The 17,446-nt window shown below is 48.6% G+C and overlaps 1 protein-coding gene across 1 annotated transcript in view; it reads left to right on the top strand.

Moving 5' to 3' along the window:
• The window catches only part of LOC142684353 (zinc finger protein 777-like), a 6,734-nt gene extending 5,563 nt beyond the window's left edge, over positions 1–1,171 (top strand). The window contains exon 5 of the mRNA XM_075847514.1: positions 1,033–1,171. Coding sequence (XP_075703629.1) covers positions 1,033–1,118 — 86 coding nt within the window. The 3' untranslated portion in view covers positions 1,119–1,171. The remainder of the gene's footprint in view (positions 1–1,032) is intronic.
• Positions 1,172–17,446: the final 16,275 nt, after the last annotated feature.

Here is a 17,446-nt window from a genome sequence, read left to right on the forward strand (position 1 = left end):
CGCCCAGGTACGCCCCCCCCCCCCGTCACGTGGACCGCCCAGGTACGCGCCCCCCGTCACGTGGACCGCCCAGGTACGCGCCCCCCGTCACGTGGACCGCCCAGGTACGCGCCCCCCGTCACGTGGACCGCCCAGGTACGCGCCCCCGTCACGTGGACCGCCCAGGTACGCGCCCCCGTCACGTGGACCGCCCAGGTACGCGCCCCCCGTCACGTGGACCGCCCAGGTACGCGCCCCCCGTCACGTGGACCGCCCAGGTACGCGCCCCCCGTCACGTGGACCGCCCAGGTACGCGCCCCCCGTCACGTGGACCGCCCAGGTACGCGCCCCCCGTCACGTGGACCGCCCAGGTACGCGCCCCCCGTCACGTGGACCGCCCAGGTACGCGCCCCCCGTCACGTGGACCGCCCAGGTACGCGCCCCCCGTCACGTGGACCGCCCAGGTACGCGCCCCCCGTCACGTGGACCGCCCAGGTACGCGCCCCCCGTCACGTGGACCGCCCAGGTACGCCCCCCCCCGTCACGTGGACCGCCCAGGTACGCCCCCCCCGTCACGTGGACCGCCCGGGTACGCGCCCCCCCGTCACGTAGCCCGCCCGGGTACGCGCCCCCCCCCCGTCACGTAGCCCGCCCGGGTACGCGCCCCCCCCCCCCCCCCGTCACGTAGCCCGCCCGGGTACGCGCCCCCCCCCCCCCCCCGTCACGTAGCCCGCCCGGGTACGCGCCCCCCCCCCCCCCCCGTCACGTAGCCCGCCCGGGTACGCGCCCCCCCCCCCCCCCCGTCACGTAGCCCGCCCGGGTACGCGCCCCCCCCCCGTCACGTAGCCCGCCCAGGTACGCGCCCCCCCCCGTCACGTAGCCCGCCCAGGTACGCGCCCCCCCGTCACGTAGCCCGCCCAGGTACGCGCCCCCCCCGTCACGTAGCCCGCCCAGGTACGCGCCCCCCGTCACGTAGGCCGCCTCCTCCCATACATGATGGCCGCCTGCCTCGCCCTGTGTCGCTGTCCTCACTTTGAAGGTCTTGTCTTGCAGAGGAGCTGCTGGAGGACGTGGAGAATCAGCCGCAGCGCGACATGATGGACATATTAATATTTCTGGACGAGCTCTTTGACCTGTAGATGGCGCCGCGTGTCGTGGATGTTTTTGCTTTTATTAAATGATTTATTTTGTAGTTTGTGTCTCGTGTCCGGTCATGTGATTCCTGCTGTGCGGGGGCGGGGCTGCGGGGGCAGTTTTATTATCCCTCCCGTCTACCCACCTGTGCCCCATGTGCAGCGTTTGTATCCATAGTTCTGTGCGGGGTGAGGCTGGTCACGGGAGGGGAGCTGAGAGAATAAACACCAACGTAGTCTGCCGCTTATAACAGTGCAGGAGCGTTATAAGAGGAGCGGCTGATATCAGTCACATATATAGATGTAATGTCTGGAGGATATAATAGTGCTGGAGTGATATAAGAGGAGCGGCTGATATCAGTCACATATGATGTAATGTCTGGAGGATATAATAGTACTGGAGTGTTATAAGAGGAGCGGCTGATATCAGTCACACATGATGTAATGTCTCTGGAGGATATAATAGTGCTGGAGTGATATAAGAGGAGCGGCTGATATCAGTCACATATGATGTAATGTCTCTGGAGGATATAATAGTGCTGGAGTGATATAAGAGGAGTGGCTGATATCAGTCACATATGATGTAATGTCTCTGGAGGATATAATAGTGCTGGAGTGATATAAGAGGAGCGGCTGATATCAGTCACACATATGATGTAATGTCTCTGGAGGATATAATAGTACTGGAGTGATATAAGAGGAGCGGCTGATATCAGTCACATATGATGTAATGTCTCTGGAGGATATAATAGTGCTGGAGTGATATAAGAGGAGTGGCTGATATCAGTCACATATGATGTAATGTCTCTGGAGGATATAATAGTGCTGGAGTGATATAAGAGGAGCTGCTAATATCAGTCACACATGTGATGTAATGTCTCTGGAGGATATAATAGTACTGGAGTGATATAAGAGGAGCGGCTGATATCAGTCACATATGATGTAATGTCTCTGGAGGATATAATAGTGCTGGAGTGATATAAGAGGAGCGGCTGATATCAGTCACACATATGATGTAATGTCTCTGGAGGATATAATAGTACTGGAGTGATATAAGAGGAGCGGCTGATATCAGTCACATATGATGTAATGTCTCTGGAGGATATAATAGTACTGGAGTGATATAAGAGGAGCGGCTGATATCAGTCACATATGATGTAATGTCTCTGGAGGATATAATAGTGCTGGAGTGATATAAGAGGAGCTGCTGATATCAGTCACACATGTGATGTAATGTCTCTGCAGGATATAATAGTGCTGGAGTGTTATAAGAGGAGCGGCTGATATCAGTCACATATGATGTAATGTCTCTGGAGGATATAATAGTGCTGGAGTGATATAAGCGGAGCGGCTGATATCAGTCACACATATGATGTAATGTCTCTGGAGGATATAATAGTACTGGAGTGATATAAGAGGAGCGGCTGATATCAGTCACACATGATGTAATGTCTCTGGAGGATATAATAGTGCTGGAGTGATATAAGAGGAGCGGCTGATATCAGTCACACATATGATGTAATATCTCTGGAGGATATAATAGTACTGGAGTGATATAAGAGGAGCGGCTGATATCAGTCACACATATGATGTAATGTCTCTGGAGGATATAATAGTACTGGAGTGTTATAAGAGGAGCGGCTGATATCAGTCACATATGATGTAATGTCTCTGGAGGATATAATAGTACTGGAGTGATATAAGAGGAGCGGCTGATATCAGTCACACATATGATGTAATGTCTCTGGAGGATATAATAGTGCTGGAGTGATATAAGAGGAGCGGCTGATATCAGTCACATATGATGTAATGTCTGGAGGATATAATAGTACTGGAGTGATATAAGAGGAGTGGCTGATATCAGTTACACATATGATGTAATGTCTCTGGAGGATATAATAGTACTGGAGTGATATAAGAGGAGCGGCTGATATCAGTCACATATGATGTAATGTCTCTGGAGGATATAATAGTACTGGAGTGATATAAGAGGAGCGGCTGATATCAGTCACACATATGATGTAATGTCTCTGGAGGATATAATAGTGCTGGAGTGATATAAGAGGAGCGGCTGATATCAGTCACATATGATGTAATGTCTCTGGAGGATATAATAGTGCTGGAGTGTTATAAGAGGAGCGGCTGATATCAGTCACATATGATGTAATGTCTCTGGAGGATATAATAGTACTGGAGTGATATAAGAGGAGCGGCTGATATCAGTCACACATATGATGTAATGTCTCTGGAGGATATAATAGTACTGGAGTGATATAAGAGGAGCGGCTGATATCAGTCACACATATGATGTAATGTCTCTGGAGGATATAATAGTACTGGAGTGATAAGAGGAGCGGCTGATATAATAGTGCATTCCTATGCATTTTGTAGCAATCACCTACATTCTTTGATTAGCGTCAGGCATTGATAATTTTAACCCTATATGTGTGGTCCGTTTGTTTGCTATATAGAGCCTAATAAAGAAATCAAGCTTTTACCAATTTAGTTATACGGTAGTTGGGAAATAGGGCTTTTCTTGCCTGCTGCCAATTAGTTGTTAGTCCTGGTATAATACGGGCGTCCTCGCTTCCAGCAGATATGTTTGGGCCCTCCCCTTCCTGGTGTAATACGGGCGTCCTCGCTTCCAGCAGATATGTTTGGGTCCTCCCATTCCTGGTATAATACGGGTGCGCTCGCTTCCAGCGGATATGTTGGGGTTCTCCCCTTCCTGGTATAATACGGGCGCCCTCGCTTCCAGCGGATATGTTTGGGTTCTCCCCTTCCTGGTATAATACGGGCGCCCTCTCTCCCAGCAGATATGTTTGGGCCCTCCCCTTCCTGGTATAATACGGGCTCCCTCGCTTCCAGCAGATATGTTTGGGCCCTCCCCTTCCTGGTATAATACGGGTGCCGTCGCTTCCAGCAGATATGTTTGGGTCCTCCCCGTCCTGGTATAATACGGGCGCCCTCGCTTCCAGCAGATATGTTTGGGCCCTCCCCTTCCTGGTATAATACGGTCGCTTCCAGAAGATGTTTGGGTCCTCCCCTTCCTGGTATAATATGGGCGCCCTCGCTTCCAGCGGATATGTTTGGGTCCTCCCCTTCCTGGTATAATACGGGTGCCCTCGCTCCCAGCAGATATGTTTGGGCCCTCCCCTTCCTGGTATAATACGGGCGCCCTCGCTTCCAGCAGATATGTTTGGGCCCTCCCCTTCCTGGTATAATACGGGCGCCGTCGCTTCCAGCAGATATGTTTGGGTCCTCCCCGTCCTGGTATAATACGGGCGCCGTCGCTTCCAGAAGATGTTTGGGTCCTCCCCTTCCTGGTATAATATGGGCGCCCTCGCTTCCAGCGGATATGTTTGGGTCCTCCCCTTCCTGGTATAATACGGGTGCCCTCGCTCCCAGCAGATATGTTTGGGCCCTCCCCTTCCTGGTATAATACGGGTGCCCTCGCTCCCAGCAGATATGTTTGGGTCCTCCCCTTCCTGGTATAATACGGGTGCCCTCGCTTCCAGCAGATATGTTTGGGTCCTCCCCTTCCTGGTATAATACGGGCGCCCTCGCTTCCAGCAGATATGTTTGGGTCCTCCCCTTCCGGGTATAACACGGGCGCCGTCGCTTCCAGAAGATATGTTTGGGTCCTCCCCTTCCTGGTATAATATGGGCGCCCTCGCTTCCAGCGTATATTATTTGGGTCCTCCCCTTCCTGGTATAATACGGGTGCCCTCGCTCCCAGCAGATATGTTTGGGTCCTCCCCTTCCTGGTATAATACGGGTGCCCTCGCTTCCAGCAGATATGTTTGGGTCCTCCCCTTCCTGGTATAATATGGGTGCTGTTGCTTCCAGCAGATATTTTTGGGCCCTCCCCTTCTAGGTTCCCACAGAAAAGATTCAGAAGTGTCAGGATTGTGAATACACGTCACGTCCAGGCTGGAGGTGATGTGTATTCATTATCAGGACACTTGTGTATGTGGCGGCACATCGTTCTAGTAAGAACACTATGTGCTGTGTAAATGAATGGAGAGGAGTGCATGATGCTGATTGGTCAGCGTCATACACTTCTCTCCACAACGCCCAGTTAGTAAAACAAGTAAACACGCCCAGTTAAAAACACAATACACGCCCAGTTGGACATACGAAAAAAAACACGCCCAGTTGTCCATTTCAAAGCTCATTTGCATAAATATAAAATAGCTCATAACTTGGACAAAAATGAACGTTTTAAAAAAAAAACAAAAACGTTCCTGTTCTCCACATTGCAGCGCCGATCACATGCAATATGAGATGGGGATGTGAGAATCTGGTGACAGAGCCTCTAACTCATTGTATTTTTTCATAGGCGGCGTGGTATGAGGGCTGTTGTTTTGCGGGACGAGCTGTAGTTATTATTGGTAACATTTTGGGGTACATGCGACTTTTTGATCCCTTTTTATCCTACTTTTTGGGAGGCAAGGGACCAAAACACTAATTCTGGCATCGGTTTTCCGGTCGCCATGTTGTGAGAACCATAACGGTTACATTTTTTTGTCGACAGAGCTGTATGAGGGCTTGTTATTTTGCGAGACGAGCTGTAGTTTATAAAGGGACCAGTTTTGGATAAATTCTTCTTTTTTGATAACTTTTTGTTCCAATTTTTGTAGGACAATGTGGCCGAATGCCAGAATTTTAGTTTTTTACGCCGTTCACCGCGTGGAATAAATGACAGTATTTTTATAGTTCAGGGCGTTACGGACGCGGCGATACCAAATACATATAGTTTATTTTTTTCAATAATAAAGGACTTGATAACGGAAAAGGGCGATTTTATGTTTTTATTACTTGAAACTTTTATGTTTTGCAACTTTTTTTTCACTTTTTTTTTTTTTAAGTCCCTCTGGGGGAGATAAAGGTCCAACCGTCTGATTTTTTTATTTTTTTTTTCTAATACATTGCTGCCGATCTGCTACCAACCTCTAAGATGCATCAATCGTTTTTGATCGCCACATCTAAGATGCTAATGGCAGGGATCGGAGCTAGTGCCGGTTCTTGCCGTTACAGGTGAATGTTAGCGGTAACATACAGCTGACATTCACCGCTGACACCGGGTCAGCCCCTGAGCCGGCGCCATTTTTCCAGGGGATACGAAAGCTTTTTAGGCCCTGCCTCTGGAAGGCTTCCGTACTAGGCCGAGGGGGAGGCCTGTATTAGGCCTCCGGTTGCCATTGCAGCCACCGGAATCCCAGCAATTTTTTTGCTAGGTGCCGATGAGCTGCAAACGCCTTAAAGGCAGCGATTGCTTTTGGCCGCTGCATTTAAGGGGTTAATGGTGTGGATCGGCGCTAACCTCGGTCCTCGCCATTACAGCAGGGGGTGAGCAGTAACATATAGCTGACACCGGGGAATGGTGGCACTGGCTCAGCTTCTGAGCTGGTGTCCACCACTTGTCGTATAGATATGGAGATATGACAACTGTCCCACCATAAAGCAAATTACAGAAAGAACATGTGTGTGATATCAGAGTAATGAATAAGTCACGATACTGAGGAGCATTAACAAAATGAATATTCGAACACTAACTAGATGTCACGGTGTCCATACCAGAATACCATCACCGGATATCACCCTACCAATAAAGCGTCCGGTGGCCCAAGATTTTGTAACAACAGTATCCAAGTGTGGCACAGAAAGGATTAAAAAAAAAAAAAAAAAAAACAAGAATCCCTACAGCAACATATTCAAGACCCTATGACTCCACTAGCGGCTTCATCAGACCTCATCATTCCTCCACAGTGACCATCAGACCTCACCATTCCTCCACAGTGACCATCAGACCTCACCATTCCGCCACAGTGACCATCAGACCTCACCATTCTGCCACAGTGACCATCAGACCTCACCATTCCGCCACAGTGACCATCAGACCTCATCATTCCTCCACAGTGACCATCAGACCTCGTCATTCCTCCACAGTGACCATCACACCTCATCATTCCTCCACAGTGACCATCAGACCTCATCATCCCTCCACAGTGACCATCACACCTCATCATTCCTCCACAGTGACCATCAGACATCATTCCTCCACAGTGACCATCACACCTCATCATTCCTCCACAGTGACCATCAGACCTCACCATTCCTCCACAGTGTCCATCACACCTCATCATTCCTCCACAGTGACCATCACACCTCATCATTCCTCCACAGTGACCATCAGACCTCACCATTCCTCCACAGTGTCCATCACACCTCATCATTCCTCCACAGTGACCATCACACCTCATCATTCCTCCACAGTGACCATCACACCTCATCATTCCTCCACAGTGACCATCAGACCTCATCATCCCTCCACAGTGACCATCAGACCTCATCATCCCTCCACAGTGACCATCACACCTCATCATTCCTCCACAGTGACCATCACACCTCCACAGTGTCCATCACACCTCATCATTCCTCCACAGTGACCATCAGACCTCATCATTCCTCCACAGTGACTATCACACCTCATTCCTCCACAGTGACCATCACACCTCATTCCTCCACAGTGACCATCACCCCTCATCATTCCTCCACAGTGACCATCACACCTCATCATTCCTCCACAGTGACCATCAGACCTCATCATTCCTCCACAGTGACCATCACCCCTCATCATTCCTCTACAGTGACCATCACCCCTCATCATTCCTCCACAGTGACCATCAGACCTCATCATTCCTCCACATTGACCATCAGACCTCACCATTCCTCCACAGTGACCATCACCCCTCATCATTCCTCCACAGTGACCATCACCCCTCATCATTCCTCCACAGTGACCATCAGACCTCATCATTCCTCCACACTGACCATCACCTCATCATTCCTCCACAGTGACCATCAGACCTCACCATTCCTCCACAGTGACCATCACCTCATCATTCCTCCACAGTGACCATCACCCCTCATCATTCCTCCACAGTGACCATCACACCTCATCATTCCTCCACTGTGACAATCAGACCTCATCATTCCCTCACAGTGACCATCAGACCTCACCATTCCTCCACAGTGACCATCAGACCTCACCATTCCTCCACAGTGACCATCAGACCTCACCATTCCTCCACAGTGACCATCACACCTCATCATTCCTCCACAGTGACCATCACACCTCATCATTCCTCCACAGTGACCATAAGACCTCACCATTCCTCCACAGTGACCATCACACCTCACCATTCCTCCACAGTGATCATCATTCCTCCACAGTGACCATCACACCTCATGATTCCTCCACAGTGACCATCAGACATGATCATTCCTCCACAGTGACCATCACACCTCATCATTCCTCCACAGTGACTATCAGACCTCACCATTCTTTCCCAGTGACCATCACCCCTCATCATTCCTCCACAGTGACCATCACCCCTCATCATTCCTCCACAGTGACCATCACCCCTCATGATTCCTCCACAGTGACCATCAGACCTCACCATTCCTCCACAGTGACCATCACACCTCATCATTCCTCCACAGTGACCATCAGACCTCACCATTCCTCCACAGTGTCCATCACACCTCATCATTCCTCCACAGTGACCATCACACCTCATCATTCCTCCACAGTGACCATCACACCTCATCATTCCTCCACAGTGACCATCAGACCTCATCATCCCTCCACAGTGACCATCAGACCTCATCATCCCTCCACAGTGACCATCACACCTCATCATTCCTCCACAGTGACCATCACACCTCCACAGTGTCCATCACACCTCATCATTCCTCCACAGTGACCATCAGACCTCATCATTCCTCCACAGTGACTATCACACCTCATTCCTCCACAGTGACCATCACACCTCATTCCTCCACAGTGACCATCACCCCTCATCATTCCTCCACAGTGACCATCACACCTCATCATTCCTCCACAGTGACCATCAGACCTCATCATTCCTCCACAGTGACCATCACCCCTCATCATTCCTCTACAGTGACCATCACCCCTCATCATTCCTCCACAGTGACCATCAGACCTCATCATTCCTCCACATTGACCATCAGACCTCACCATTCCTCCACAGTGACCATCACCCCTCATCATTCCTCCACAGTGACCATCACCCCTCATCATTCCTCCACAGTGACCATCAGACCTCATCATTCCTCCACACTGACCATCACCTCATCATTCCTCCACAGTGACCATCAGACCTCACCATTCCTCCACAGTGACCATCACCTCATCATTCCTCCACAGTGACCATCACCCCTCATCATTCCTCCACAGTGACCATCACACCTCATCATTCCTCCACTGTGACAATCAGACCTCATCATTCCCTCACAGTGACCATCAGACCTCACCATTCCTCCACAGTGACCATCAGACCTCACCATTCCTCCACAGTGACCATCAGACCTCACCATTCCTCCACAGTGACCATCACACCTCATCATTCCTCCACAGTGACCATCACACCTCATCATTCCTCCACAGTGACCATAAGACCTCACCATTCCTCCACAGTGACCATCACACCTCACCATTCCTCCACAGTGATCATCATTCCTCCACAGTGACCATCACACCTCATGATTCCTCCACAGTGACCATCAGACATGATCATTCCTCCACAGTGACCATCACACCTCATCATTCCTCCACAGTGACTATCAGACCTCACCATTCTTTCCCAGTGACCATCACCCCTCATCATTCCTCCACAGTGACCATCACCCCTCATCATTCCTCCACAGTGACCATCACCCCTCATGATTCCTCCACAGTGACCATCAGACCTCACCATTCCTCCACAGTGACCATCACCCCTCATCATTCCTCCACAGTGACCATCACACCTCATCATTCCTCCACAGTGACCATCACCCCTCATGATTCCTCCACAGTGACCATCAGACCTCACCATTCCTCCACAGTGACCATCACCCCTCATCATTCCTCCACAGTGACCATCAGACCTCATCATTCCTCCACAGTGACCATAAGACCTCACCATTCCTCCACAGTGACCATCACACCTCATCATTCCTCCACAGTGACCATCACACCTCATCATTCCTGCACAGTGACCATCACACCTCATGATTCCTCCACAGTGACCATCAGACATCATCATTCCTCCACAGTGACCATCACACCTCATCATTCCTCCACAGTGACCATCAGACCTCACCATTCCTCCACAGTGACCATCACCCCTCATCATTCCTCCACAGTGACCATCACCCCTCATCATTCCTCCACAGTGACCATCAGACCTCACCATTCCTCCACAGTGACCATCACACCTCATCATTCCTCCACAGTGACCATCACACCTCATCATTCCTCCACAGTGACCATCACACCTCATCATTCCTCCACAGTGACCATAAGACCTCACCATTCCTCCACAGTGACCATCACACCTCATCATTCCTCCACAGTGACCATCACACCTCATGATTCCTCCACAGTGACCATCACACCTCATGATTCCTCCACAGTGACCATCAGACCTCACCATTCCTCCACAGTGACCATCACCCCTCATCATTCCTCCACAGTGGCCATCACACCTCATGATTCCTCCACAGTGACCATCAGACCTCATCATTCCTCCACAGTGACCATCACACCTCATCATTCCTCCACAGTGACCATCAGACCTCACCATTCCTCCACAGTGACCATCAGACCACACCATTCCACCACAGTGACCATCACATTTCATCATTCCTCCACAGTGACCATCACACCTCATCATTTCTCCACAGTGACCATCAGACCTCGTCATCCTTCCACAGTGACCATCAGACCTCATCATTCCTCCACAGTGACCATCAACTCATCATTTCTCCACAGTGACCATCAGATCTCGTCATTCTTCCACAGTGACCATCAGACCTCATCATTCCTCCACACTGACCATCAGACCTCATCATTCCTCCACAGTAACCATCAGACCTCATCATTTCTCCACAGTGACCATCAGACCTCATCATTCCTCCACAGTGACCATCAGACCTCATCATTCCTCCACAGTGACCATTACACCTCATCATTCCTCCACAGTGACCATCACACCTCATGATTCCTCCACAGTGACCATCAGACCTCATCATTCCTCCACAGTGACCATCACACCTCATCATTCCTCCACAGTGACCATCAGACCTCACCATTCCTCCACAGTGACCATCAGACCACACCATTCCACCACAGTGACCATCACATTTCATCATTCCTCCACAGTGACCATCACACCTCATCATTTCTCCACAGTGACCATCAGACCTCGTCATCCTTCCACAGTGACCATCAGACCTCATCATTCCTCCACAGTGACCATCAACTCATCATTTCTCCACAGTGACCATCAGATCTCGTCATTCTTCCACAGTGACCATCAGACCTCATCATTCCTCCACACTGACCATCAGACCTCATCATTCCTCCACAGTGACCATCAGACCTCATCATTTCTCCACAGTGACCATCAGACCTCATCATTCCTCCACAGTGACCATCAGACCTCATCATTCCTCCACAGTGACCATCACACCTCATCATTCCTCCACAGTGACCATTAGGCTGGGTCCACACGACCTATTTTCAGGCGTAAACGAGGCGTATTATGCCTCGTTTTACGCCTGAAAATAGGGCTACAATACGTCGGCAAACATCTGCCCATTCATTTGAATGGGTTTGCCGACGTATTGTGCAGACGACCTGTAATTTACGCGTCGTCGTTTGACTGCCTCGGCAAAGAAGTGCAGGACACTTCTTTGCCACGTAATCTGAGCTGTTCTTCAAAATGCGAGGAGGAGCATTTACGTGTGAAACGAGGCAGCTGTTAACAGTCTGTCTTTTCACACGTAAATGCCTCTCATCGTGGGAACATACCCTCACACCTCATCATTCCTCATGGAGGAATGATGAGGTCTGATGGTCACTGTGGAGGAATGATGAGGTCTGATGGTCAATGTGGAGAAATGATGAGGTCTGATGGTCACTGTGGAGGAATGATGAGGTGTGATGGTCACTGTGGAGGAATGATGAGGTCTGATGGTCACTGTGGAGGAATGATGAGGTCTGATGGTCAATGTGGAGAAATGATGAGGTCTGATGGTCACTGTGGAGAAATGATGAGGTGTGATGGTCACTGTGGAGGAATGATGAGGTGTGATGGTCACTGTGGAGGAATTATGAGGTCTGATGGTCACTGTGGAGGAATGATGAGGTGTGATAGTCACTGTGGGGAAATGATGAGGTGTGATGGTCACTATGGAGGAATGATGAGGTCTGATGGTCACTGTGGAGGAATGGTGAGGTGTGATGGTCACTGTGGAGGAATGGTGAGGTGTGATGGTCACTGTGGAGGAATGATGAGGTGTGATGGTCACTGTGGAGGAATGATGAGGTGTGATGGTCACTGTGGAGGAATGATGAGGTCTGATGGTCACTGTGGAGGAATGATGAGGTCTGATGGTCACTGTGGAGGAATGATGAGGTGTGATGTCACTGTGGAGGAATTATGAGGTCTGATGGTCACTGTGGAGGAATTATGAGGTCTGATGGTCACTGTGGAGGAATGACGAGGTGTGATGGTCAGTGTGGAAGAATGACGAGGTCTGATGGTCACTGTGGAGAAATGATGAGGTGATGGTCACTGTGGAGGAATGATGAGGTGTGATGTCACTGTGGAGGAATGATGAGGTGTGATGGTCACTGTGGAGGAATGATGAGGTGTGATGGTCACTGTGGAGGAATGATGAGGTGTGATGGTCACTGTGGAGGAATGATGAGGTGTGATGGTCACTGTGGAGGAATGATGAGGTGTGATGGTGACTCCTCCACAGTGACCATCAGACCTCATAATTCCTCCACAGTGACTATCAGACCTCATAATTCCTCCACAGTGACCATCAAACCTTACCATTCCTCCACAGTCACCATCAGACCTTACCATTCCTCCATAGTGACCAATAGACCTCGTCATTCTTCCACAGTGACCATCAGACCTCATAATTCCTCCACAGTGACTATCAGACCTCATAATTCCTCCACAGTGACTATCAGACCTCATCATTCCTCCACAGTGACCATCAGACCTCGTCATCCCAAAAAAACATCCAGGATATATCAAGCACTCACTGGGTATGTAATAAGAATATATAGTTTATTAATTAAATAGTAAAAAGGGAAAGTCATTTCGCAGACCAATTCCCATGAGTAAATGCCAAAAAGTTATATAAAGAGAACACATTGTGGCAGATGTTTGCCGACGTATTGGAGCCGTCTTTTCAGGCGTAATTTGAGGCGTAAAACGCCTCCATTACGTCTAAAAAGAGGTCGTGTGCACATACTCTAAGTGTTATTATCTGCTAGATCTGGCCTGATCACCTGTGTTATTATTATCTGCTAGATCTGGCCTGATTACCTGTAAGTGCTATTATTATCTGCTAGATCTGCTCCAGTCACCTGTAAGTGTTGTTATCTGCTAGATCTGCCCCGATCACCTGTGTTATTATTATCTGCTAGATCTGGCCTGATTACCTGTAAGTGCTATTATTATCTGCTAGATCTGCTCCAGTCACCTGTAAGTGTTATTATCTGCTAGATCTTCCCCAGTCGTCTGTAAGTGTTATCTGCTAGATCAGCCCCGTCACCTGTAAGTGTTATTATTATCTGCTAGATCTGCCCCGGTCACCTGTAAGTGTTATTACCTGCTAGATCTGGCCTGATCACCTGTAAGTGTTATTATCTGCTAGATCTGTCAACTGTAAGTACTATTATCTGCTAGATCTGCCCTAGTCACCCATAAGCGTAATTATTATCTGCTAGATCTGCCCCTGTCAACTGTAAGTGCTATTATCTGCTAGATCTGCCCTTGTCACCCGTAAGCGTTATTATTATTTTAGATCTGCCCCGGTCACCTGTAAGTGTTGTTATTATCTGCTAGATCTGCCCCCGGTCACCTGTAAGTGTTATTATCTGCTAGATCTGTCAACAGTAAGTGCTATTATCTGCTAGATCTACCCTGGTCACCCGTAAGCGTTATTATTATGTTAGATCTGCCCCGTCACCTGTAAGTGTGATTATTATCTACTAAATCTGCCCTAGTCACCTGTAAGTGTGATTATTATCTGCTAGATCTGCCCTGGTCACCTGTAAGTGTGATTATTATCTGCTAGATCTGCCCTAGTCACCTGTAAGTGTTATTATTATCTGTTAGATCTGCCCCGGTAACCTGTATGTGTTGTTATTATCTGCTAGATCTTCCCTAGTCACCTGTAATTGTTATTATTATCTACTAGATCTGACCCGGTCACCTGTGTTATTATTATCTGCTAGATCTGCACTGGTCACTTGTGTTATTATTATCTGCTTGATCTGCACCGGTCACCTGTAAGTGTTATTATCTGCTAAATCTGCCCCGGTCACCTGTAAGTGTTATTATTATCTGCTAGATCTGCCCCGGTCACCTGTAAGTGCTATTATTATCTGCTAAATCTGCCCCGGTCACCTGTAAGTGTTATTATTATCTGCTAGATCTGCCCCGGTCACCTGTAAGTGCTATTATTATCTGCTAGATCTGCCCCGGTCACCTGTAAGTGTTATTATTATCTGCTAGATCTGCCCCGGTCACCTGTAAGTGTTATTATTATCTGCTAGATCTGCCCCGGTCACCTGTATTATTATTATCTGCTATATCTGTACCGGTGACCTGTTAGTGTTATTATTATCACATTTGGTGGAGGAGGGAAAATGCTCTGGGGCTGTTTCTCAGGGATGGGCCATTATTTCCAGTGAAGGGTTAATGCTAAAGCATACAAAGACATGTTACACAATTGTAGCCCTCACAAATGGGCACAAATTCCCACAGACACCCCTTTATCTTGTGGAAAGTCTTCTCGGAAGAGTGGGGTCTGTTATACCCACAAACGGGGCCCAAGGTTTTGAAATGGGATGTCCAACAAGCTCATCCAGGTGTGATGGTCATGGGTGCACATACTTTTGGCCAGATAGTTTTTATTTGTAGAAAACACTTGTGTCTACAGGAGACTCTGCTCTCATTCAGATACACTGGGGGGGGGGGGGGGGGGTGGTATATTTTGCACAGTGCTCGGGATATGATTTTGGAGGCAGTTTGTGTCAGATTGTATGGCGGCGAGCCACAAGTGGGGTACCCACGAACCATCAGATTATTCACCACAGGTATTCATGACCCGTCAATGTATCCTCACTGTCTTATGGGGGCGGGAAAGAAGCTCTATAATAAATATGGAACATTAGAAACCGGCCATAAAAGTGTGATAGGTGGGAGTCCGACCTCCGAGTACCCCACAGTTACCAAGACCAAAGGACCACAAGTCCCTATTTCAGGCCAGAGAATTAGCCATGTGCATGCAACCGCTGGGAAGAGCAGAGTTCCCATTCACTGTTCTCAGAAATGGTGGGGGTCCCACTCACTGTAATTTTACGACCTGTTCGATTGTAGGACAACCCTATAAGGGTCACATTTCTGGTAAAACTGTACCCGGCCCCTGTATGAATGCAGCATTCCGCGGTTTGACCTCAAATTTGTCGGATTGTACAGAGGCGTACGCACCCGGCCGTAGTTACTCCACGTAGTGCTGTGTGATGCGCTATTCTCCACCGTGGTCTCCCCTCGATTCCTGGTACTTCCATAATCTGACATTCGATGGAACATGCGGCTAGAGTCACAACAGCGATAATCCCTGAAATAAGACCAAGGAGAGGACATACAGGTAATATTGTCACCTAAACGAGGCCGGCAAAGACGGTCAGAGCGCAGCTTCCTCCAAACCGGACAGTGCTCCAGGGACACCGCACTAAAGGAACGCACCTAATGCTCCAAAAACGGGAGGCGCGAAGGCAGGCAGGAGTCCCGGCAGAGACGCTCAACCTCAGTTTATTAGGAGTTTCAATGCTGGAATGACGTCTTCATCCGACCAGTGAATACAGACAATGGCAGAGGTGAAATAAAAACAAAGAGATGACGTCATAATTGGTTAAATGGACGTCCAATAGGAGAACTGGGATACAAGAGGAGCGCCAATCACTGGGCACCGGGGGTCTCCGATATTCCAGACATGTTTGGGACAGGGTTAAGACTTGGAATAGAAGAGAAAGACGACAATGATATAATTAAAGTGAGAAAAGCGTGACGTCGTGGAAAAGGAACATGAGATCGATAAAATACAAATAATACAACGAAGATACCGATACAAGAAAGATGTGGGAAGGGGACAAACATTACCCACCACAGGAAATCATCTTATATATCCCAGGGGCCAATGGACGTGCGGCCCGGGATCGGGAAGTGATGAATTAAAACATTATTCATTATTATATAAATATCTATGAAAGAAAAGGGAGAAGAATCCGCGTTCCGCGCGCAAAGACCGGGAAACAAATAGTTAATGGTTTGTGGATAGAAAAACAGAAAGGACGAAATGTTAATAACAAACTGATAAAATATAAATACAACGACACAAAGAAATGCCATGAAAGTGCACAAATGATGTGTGTACCGGAGATATCCTAAAGAGCTATGTGTGTGTGTGTGTGTGTGTGTGTGTGTTTGTGTACATAGTGTATGTGATACAATAGTGTGTGTACCAGAGATATCCTAAAGAGCTGTGTGTGTGTGTGTGTGTGTGTGTGTGTGTGTGTATATATATACACATGTGTGTGTACCAGAGATATCCTAAAGAGCTGTGTGTGTGTGTGTGTGTGTGTGTATGTGATACAATAGTGTGTGTACCAGAGATATCCTAAAGAGCTGTGTGTGTGTGTGTGTGTGTGTGTGTATGTGATACAATAGTGTGTGTACCGGAGATATCCTAAAGAGCTATGTGTGTGTGTGTATATAGTGTATGTGATACAATAGTGTGTGATGTACTCTACCGTTCAAAAGTTTGGGGTCACCCAGACAATTTTGTGTTTTCCATGATAACTCGCACTTATATTTATAAAATGAGTTGCAAAATGACTAGAAAATACAGTCCAGACATTGACAAGGTTAGAAATAATGATTTTCTCCTTCAGACTTTGCTTTGGTCGCTCCATTTGCAGCAATTCCAGCATTGCAGACCTTTGGCATTCGAGCTGTTAATTTGCTGAGGTCATCGGGAGACATTTCACCCCATGCTTCCAGAAGGCCCTCCCACAAGTTGGATTGGCTTGATGGGCACTTCTTGCGTACCATACGGTCAAGCTCCTCCCACAACAGCTCTATGGGGGTGAGATCTGGTGACTGCGCTGGCCACTCCATTACAGATAGAATACCGGCTGCCGGCTTCTTCCCTAAATAGTTCTTGCA

Source organism: Rhinoderma darwinii, assembly GCF_050947455.1.
Source record: "Rhinoderma darwinii isolate aRhiDar2 chromosome 5 unlocalized genomic scaffold, aRhiDar2.hap1 SUPER_5_unloc_1, whole genome shotgun sequence".
Classification (NCBI taxonomy): Eukaryota; Metazoa; Chordata; class Amphibia; order Anura; family Rhinodermatidae; genus Rhinoderma; species Rhinoderma darwinii.